This window comes from Bubalus bubalis, chromosome 11 (assembly GCF_019923935.1).
Source record: "Bubalus bubalis isolate 160015118507 breed Murrah chromosome 11, NDDB_SH_1, whole genome shotgun sequence".
In the NCBI taxonomy this organism is placed as follows: domain Eukaryota; kingdom Metazoa; phylum Chordata; class Mammalia; order Artiodactyla; family Bovidae; genus Bubalus; species Bubalus bubalis.
Genome location: NC_059167.1, coordinates 60,664,453 through 60,672,782, shown reverse-complemented (window position 1 = coordinate 60,672,782; position 8,330 = coordinate 60,664,453). Strand labels below are relative to the sequence as shown.

The following is an 8,330-nucleotide window of genomic DNA, read 5'->3' as shown; positions in this document are numbered from 1 at the left end:
GGTCTTGGATGCCAGGTTCTTTTATAGATCAAGATGCAGGCAGGTGAGGAAACAAAGGAAAAAAGTCATTAATCTTGCAAATATTTCCTAGAATGGCAAGCCTTGGGCAGAGGATGTGTTAATTTCTTCCTTCCTGCCATCTACAGGTGCACAGGGTTCTGAACAAAGGCACTTTAGTTTTACAGTCGGGCTGAGGGGCAGGATTCTCTGAGGCAGGCCAGTATGTTATTATTATAATTTTAAAAAGCAATGGAAAGCAAGTCAAAGAAACAGTTCCAAATGGGAGTCAGAACTGGCTTTTCCCTGCAACACTGTTGTAAGCTAACACATACAAGAGGTTACTATTCTGCTGGGTGAGGGTGGGTGGCTTCAGTCAGTGGTTCCCCTAATAGAATTAATAAAGGTTTTACAGGCTTCACTGGTGGCTCAGTGGTTTAAAAAAAAAAAAAAAATCACCTGTCAGTGCAGAAGACATGTGTTTGATCCCTGGGTCGGGAAGATCCCCTGGAGATGGAAATGGCAACCCACTCCAGTATTCTTGCCTGGGAAAGTCCCATAGACAGAGAAACCTTGAGGGCTACAGTCTACGGGGTTAGTCGCACAGGACTGAGAGACTAAATGACAACAATAACATTACAGTGAAACAGCTGAATGGCAGTCTGCTGAGCAACTAAGTGAGCTGACCAAGGACATCAAAGTACTGGTCAGGAGTCACCCAGAAAAGGTCAGCAGCAGCATCCCTTAGATTCCAGCTGAATCTGGTAGCTGGCACCCAAGGGGGGATTTAAATTCTGCAAAGTAGCTCCAGACAGTGTGTTAGTCTTTACCATTGAAATAGAACTGCGAGTCTTTACAACTGACTTGTTATCTTTGTTATCTCTTGCCTGGAAGTTTGTCCTTTTGTTCTCCTAAGATTATTATTACTAAGACTGTTAAGGACAAGGACTGTTCAAGGACAAGCATTGTGGCCAGGCTTAGATCACAAAATGGCTTAGCCAAAAAATGGCTTCTCTTCTGTCAAGAAAGCCATGACTGGTTCTCCTTCTCTGATGATCTCCTACCGATCTGCTGACAAAACAAGTCCAGGAAAGTGACCAACAGCAGACATTCCAAGGTAAAGGGAATGTTGGCCATTTTGGCCAGGAGGAGAGCTTCCTAAAATATATCCTTTGAACTCTTAGGATGGGGTCCAGTTGAGGACCCCAGCAGCCACTCTCAGAACCAGAGATATTTTAGTCCTTGCCCCATGATCAGTGGTTCTGAAACAATTTAGGTAGGTTAGGGATTTCTTTGCAAGCAGATAAGATGTTTAGGGGATGAGGGGACCAATAGGAACAATGTGAGGGGTTGGGAGAACAGAAGGAGGGGGTGGGGCATTTTGGGTCTAAAGGCTTTCAATTCTTCTGTTGGGGAATCCAGCATTTGTTTATAGAACCTCAGAAGGTCAAGTCTGGAATTAGCTCAAGGGAATGGTCACCATTGATGAACATAGTAGTCTGAATTTAAAACGATTTTCAGTAAAAACAAAGCCAGCCCTGCTTTCTTTGAATTATTTTCTCATTAACCAAATGACTTTAAATTGAGACATTATATGATAATTAGCCCATCTAGATAAATTTGTCAATTTCAATCCCAATTCTTTTAAAGCTCTTATAGACAGAGGACACCTGGAGCAAGCACAGCCAATAATGTAACCTTTGGCCCCAATACATCTTTGATTGCTACCCATGTAAATACTCAGTGATATCAACAAACTGAGCCTTTAATTTCTAGATTAACCCTAGAGAAATATCTAGTAGCTCAGCCTTCTCTTTTTTCCCTTTTTCAATTTTTGTGGATATTGAGGAAATTCAAACACCTTGTTTTACCCTTAGTCATTCCACTAGAACAGCTTTGTTCTGCCTACCCAAAAGCCCAATTCTCTAAGGTACCAATTTTTAAAGACAGCTTTCAACAAGAACTATGTCTCAGACAGAGGTTTTGCAGAGCAAGCTAATTTAAAATTATCAGGGGCATTAGCCATGTAGATAACTGTTGAAGGCCAGGGTCTCTCGTCTTTCTGAAATGGTAAAAAGGGTCCATAAAAAGCGAAAAAATAATGATGGCCAACCAAATTAAAGTCATTACCAAATCTGCTCATTCATTCATTGTATTTTTTTCTGCATGCCTGCCCTATGAAACATGCTATGCTGGGCACTGTTAGGATCTAGCTGGAGTGGAAATCAGAGAACACCAAAGATGGCCCTTAAATCAGATCCTAGAAGGAACAGTTCAAATAACAGGAATGGTTTCGCCTGAAATAAGGTTTCAGAAGATGAGAATCCTCATGACTAAATAATTAACCAGTTTTCTTGCAGAAGAAAGATTAGATTTGTTTTATATAGGACCACATAGAATCAATATCAATGGGTGAAAATCCATGGAAGAAAGTAACAAGAACTTGCTCTCAGAGCAATCTAAAGGTACAATCAGATGTGTGGGGAGGAGCAGAAGCCTAATTAGCAAAGTTGTTACCTGGGACACTCTAAACTGCACCACTGGATACCCCACCTCTAAAACAAATCTTAATCTGATGCTTCAGAGCAAATCACCTCTAACTCTGACCCAAAGGCAATCACTGATAACATACTAGCAGGTTTTTTTCTATGCATTTTAACATAGTGAATTTATACCATATATACAATTTCCCACTTTTTATTGAAAATTTTCTGTGCTATTTTGTAGACTACCAATATTTACCAAAGTTTTCTCTGATTGTTGGACATTTAGAATTTAACAGTAAGAGCGAGAGTTCTCAAGACATCCTACTTGTGGTTTGAATTTCATTGTGCTTTCTTGGAAAAGGTCTTCTTTGTGCCTCACTTGCCTCATCTGTAAATGGGGATTATGCCTCACAGAGTTGTTTTATTAAAGGAGTTAATTTAAGTAAAGCATTAAGAACAGTGCCTGACACAGCATTCACTCAAAAAGTTTTATCAATTTTAGGTAAAAGCATTAAGTCTATGGAGAACTACCGTGAAAGACTTCAAAATGGACCAAAAGATTACTAGCTGTATTCCATGGAACTTAAATCTTTGCCTACACACTTTTCAGGTAAAGAACCCCAAGCTTTTGTGTTAAGAGCTATTTTACAACTTTCCAAGTTATACATAAGTGATACAGACATACACATTGTCCACACACATTTACCCATAAACACGCACATTCATCTGGGGGATAACTGACTTCCCTTCTCTGTTTAAAAAAAAAATCCAGTTTTGCATTTATTTATAAATTCATTATAAAAATCCTTGATTCACCTATTGTGATGCTTTCAATTCTCCTTTGAACCGGTAGAAAAACCTTACTGGTTTCATTAATGAGTTATGTAAAATCTTCAACAGGTCCTTTAACAGGTCCCATTCAGCCCAAACTCAGTAATGCAACCTAAAACTATATACTCTTTAATGGTAGTTTAAACCTCTCCTGTACAATCTATTGTGCTTTGCCATAAACATTATTGAGCTTGGACTTACCTGGTGGTCCAGTCATTAGGACTCCAAACTCTCACTGCCAAGGGCCCAGGCTCAATCCCTGGCTAGGGAATTAACATCCCACTTGCAAGGTATGGTCAAAAAAAATTATCAATCTTTTACTAGCAAATTTAATTCAACTCTTCCAACAATTCAGTATCTACTATTAATACACAATGTATAATGCTACATGCTGTGGTAAATATGAAGATAACTTATTATCATGTAAATTCATCCTTTGGGGACAAGGTAGTCTTTCAACCTTAAAATTAAAATAGTACTTCCTGTCATGTAAATTCATCTTTGGGGACCAGAGGTACAGTCTTTCAACCTTAAAATAAGTGTGCTGTGGGTATTAAGAACATTAGCACTGATGTCAGTCTCAAGTTTAGTCTTGACGCCATTCTAACTTAGGCAGACTTTGCTTAATCTCTAGCTTTGTAACGATATCCACAATGTGGATGCAGATATCCACAATGTGGATATATCAATCCACAAAAGTGGATTGAGACTCAAAAAAGATAGTACACATAAAAGCACTTAGCATAATGTCTCACACATACATTTTTATTTTTTTGTTATCAGTTGATATACAATGTTGGGGCACATACATTTTAAAATAATCTTTCAGTTCAGTTCAGTCAGTCAGTCATGTCCTGAGCGATCCCATGAACTGCAGCACGCCAGGCCTCCCTGTCCATCACCAACTCCCATTCACTCAAACTCACGTCTGAGCCAGTGATGCCATCCAGCCATCTCATCCTCTGTCGTCCCCTTTTCCTCCTGCCCCCAATCCCTCCCAGCATCAGTCTTTTCCAATGAGTCAACTCTTCGCATGAGGTGGCCAAAGTACTGGTTTCAGCTTTAGGATCATTCCTTCCAATCTTTAGCAGTAAGTTATTCAACTCTGAATAGAGAAGATCATCTGCCCACACCAGCCTTCCTACCCACCACACAACAGGGCCAGGACTGGCTACAGAATGTTCCCTTCCACACAATTCTCAACACACACACAATTCTTACAGGAGCACTTAAACAGGACTATCCCACTAGACCAGTGTTCATCTTTCCCCCAGCTCTCATACCCAAATATATCAACTTCATTTACTTAAATCACTGTTTAGGCCTCTCCTCTTTCACCTAAAATTTTTTACACTTGCTCAGCTGGTAATGCTTCTCACCCAGCCACTCGATCTGTTAACATAGAAAACTTTCCTGTTTCATCTCCTCTCCCAAAATTCTATCCACTTCCTTATCCTGTTTGAAACCTGTTCCCTAGAAGTCCACCACAGAATTACCATGTACTCCTGTGACTTAGGGCCAGTAAGAGCTGAATTTACCATGAAGCTCTTGAGATCTAAGCTTCAGGGTCCCTAACCTCCATGAGCTCCTTTCAAGTCTTACACTGTGTTCAACTGTTTGGTTTTCTAACACTTTTTTGCTTTCCCTTCTACTCTATCATCTTACCTGCTCTTGGGAATAACCCAGAACAGCCTTCTCCATGTTTATCATTTAATCTCTAGACTTTAGGGCCAAGATCTCACCCAGTCAGAGAATGAGATCCCCAAACAGCAGATACTATTCATAATCTGAGAAAAGCCAGTCAAGCCTATCTTGTCATAGTTCAGTTCAGGGTTAGTCACTCAGTCTTATCTCTTTGTGACCCCACACCAGGCTCCTGTCTATGGAATTCTCCAGGCAAGAATACTGGAGTGGGTTGCCATTTCTTTCTCCAGGTTATTCAGTGACAATTCCACACCACCCACTGCAAGATCCCCACACAATAGCAACCCCCAGAGGGAGCCCAGGATAGGCTGTCAATTCCAGATGAACGCCTACTTCAGAGCTTAACACAAATGTCTAATAAGCATTTTAAATTCAATATGCCTGAAACTCAACACTTTTTCTTCCCTAAACCAAGCTAACTTTTCAGTCCTAGCTCAAGAGTAACCTTTCCAGTTGCTCCGGCCAAAACCCATAGAATCTCTCGGTTCTCTCCCACACCTAATCCTTCAACAAATCCTGTCTTCCTCTTCAGAAATCATTTTGACTTGTGTGCTAGTTGACTAGCTCAACTTTTATGCGGCCTGTTCTGATAGACCTTGCCCAACTAAAAGCTACTTTTGTTCATAAGACCCATTTCACTTTTAATCACCTCACCCAAACACATTGAGAAATTCACAAGCTTTCTTGTAAACTGGTCAATTATCCCAAAAGCCAGGACTACTAAACACTAGGTAAATGCTCAGAGCAGGTCTTTTTTTTCCCCCAGAGCAGATCTTAATGACTGCAACCACTCACGAGTCCAGTTTGTCTCCGGTTATATGCTGGATGCTGCTATATGCAGTGGGTACCTTAACTTTAAAAATGACTTTTTTGAAGTATAAAGCTAAAACTGACACTACAAGAGTTCAGCATTAATACTTTAGCATAAGTCAGGGAAAACTAAAAAAAAAACTTATAAGCTGAATCCAGAGAAGTAAATTTTTTAAAGATTTCACTCATATTTGAAGTTTTGAAAACTTTTATTTTATATACAAAGAGCTAGTATTATTTCCGCCTAAGGTTGATGTGCTGGATGAGCCATCTAAGGAAGTTTGGTTAGTCCAACTGGAAAAAAAAAGAAAAAGGAAATTAATTAATTCAAAATGCCTTAAATATCACCATTTTATTCTCAGAAAGAAATGGTTCATTGTAGAATGAGGTTTAAACTGGAAACCTGACCCACCCAAACTAGTAATCCAGGTCTAAATACCTTAAATATTTACTGAACACCTATTACAAGCTGCTCCATGAATCTCAGCTTGATTTGTTAACTAAATTTTAGTATTGGGAAACCCACTTCTACCATCAAAGAAATTTCCCAGTAGAAAAACATGCTTCAGAAAATGATCCTTACCAAAAGCTCAGGACATCATTAAGTAGTAACTAATTACACAGCTAACATTTTGTTACTCATTGTGTGCCAGACACTATTCTATGAGACATTCATAAATCAATTCATTTATTCTTAATCTCTGAGAAATGGGACACAAAACTGGCAGACTTTTGGCAGAATGCATGGGAGTCCATTCTCCCATCTGTGATACAGAGTTATTTCAACTTCCATAATTAACACTAAACATGTATTTCTTAACTATTTGGTCAAAATCAAAAGTTTAAGCTTAAGATACTTTGTCACAGAAATCGCACATTAACAATTCATCTCCGCTATTACATTAACAAATTGTACCCACGGTAACACTTCAACATAGGAACTTCTAATTTAAACAAATACGTTCTACTCAACATTGTTGCATTCTAATTACTAATAAAAAGGTAGTGACAGAATTTTATATCTCAAAGAGCCAGTTAGAAATTAATCTTCAACTTAAAAAAAAAAACACTAACATTTAAGTGACTTTTAGGAGCCAAGAAACCGTCACATATAACTTTTTCAACAACCCTACTATTCATTTTTCACAGGAAAAAACAACTTTGAGCGACTTGACCAAAGTCGTAAGACTATTAAATGACAGACCTCTGAATCCTAAAAAGGTCTATCTGGCCCGAAACCTCAAGCTCACTACATGACCCTATTCAGTTATTTCAGGGCAGCGGTCAAGGCATGTATTTTGCCGAAAATTAACAAGATATGATTAGTGATTTAATGTTTCATTTTAGCGACTTCTGAAAAGTAATGTTTATCCAACATTACATATAGTACCTAAAACTAACAGAAGTGGGTAAAAAGGTATTAGAAAAACTACTTTCCCACGCCTTTACATCCCCCTCAATCCTATTAAGATGACTGCCGAGCCTCTCAACTGTGTTGTCCGCTACAAAGGGCGGGCCCTGCTAGCTGAAAGAGAAAAACGGCATTGATCAAACGCCGACACCGAACTACCAGCTTGTCGCCCCTCCCTGAAACAGGAGACCATGGCGTCCGCCAGCGTACCTTAATGAAGCCGATGTCCTTCGCATACTGGCGGAAACACTGGCGGCACATATTGAGGCCGTATTTCCGGATCAGACCGTGCCGGTTTGAGCAGACCCGGCTGCAAAAAGAAACGGCGTTATCGCTAGTTACAGAAAGTGAATTATCGGCACTCCGGGGGGCCACCACTCGCCCTGCAGGTCTCCACGGACCCATCGGAGGCCTGCAAATGGCGGCAGCCACCTCTCCGTCTCCCCCCACGCGCCGCCCGTGGGCTCCTCTACACTATATTTCAAGCAGTGTCGCGCCCCAAAGCAACCCTTCCAAACAACCACATTCTGTTTCTCACCAAGAGCGAGAACCCTGGCCGAATTTTCTCGGATGGCTCCAGTAGAGCTGCTGGTGACCCATGTTGCTTTCTCAGCTGCAACGAGGTAAAAGGAACGAGGGAGCGTACGCATGCGCTCTTCAAAATTTTAGGACAGTTTACCCAGAAGGCAGTGCTGATAAATGACGCATGCGCAATGTGTCCACGGAGTCTCAGGGCCGGAGAGAGGCTTGCAAATATTCTAGGCGGGCACAACTGATGACGTCACCAAACCTCAGCCTCAAGTGTTATCTTGCGCAGGTTTGCGATCGCCGGGCGCGGTGGCGCGCGCCTGTAATCCCAGCTACTCGGGAGGCTGAGGCTGGAGGATCGCTTGAGCTCAGGAGTTCTGGGCTGCAGTGCGCTATGCCGATCGGGTGTCCGCACTAAGTTCGGCATCAATATGGTGACCTCCCGGGAGCGGGGGGCCACCAGGTTGCCTAAGGAGGGGTGAACCGGCCCAGGTCGGAAACGGAGCAGGTCAAAACTCCCGTGCTGATCAGTAGTGGGATCGCGCCTGTGAATAGCCACTGTA

At 41.2% G+C, this 8,330-nt stretch overlaps 1 protein-coding gene across 1 annotated transcript; it reads right to left on the bottom strand.

The window, feature by feature from the left end:
* Nucleotides 1-6,018: 6,018 nt before the first annotated feature.
* Nucleotides 6,019-7,939, bottom strand: RPS29 (ribosomal protein S29). The gene is made up of 3 exons (XM_006063132.3): nt 7,778-7,939; nt 7,450-7,549; nt 6,019-6,122 (listed from the first exon to the last, which is right to left on the bottom strand). The coding sequence occupies exons 1-3, from the start codon at nt 7,837-7,839 to the stop codon at nt 6,114-6,116; spliced, it is 171 nt and encodes a 56-aa protein (XP_006063194.1). The 5' UTR covers nt 7,840-7,939; the 3' UTR covers nt 6,019-6,113.
* Nucleotides 7,940-8,330: the final 391 nt, after the last annotated feature.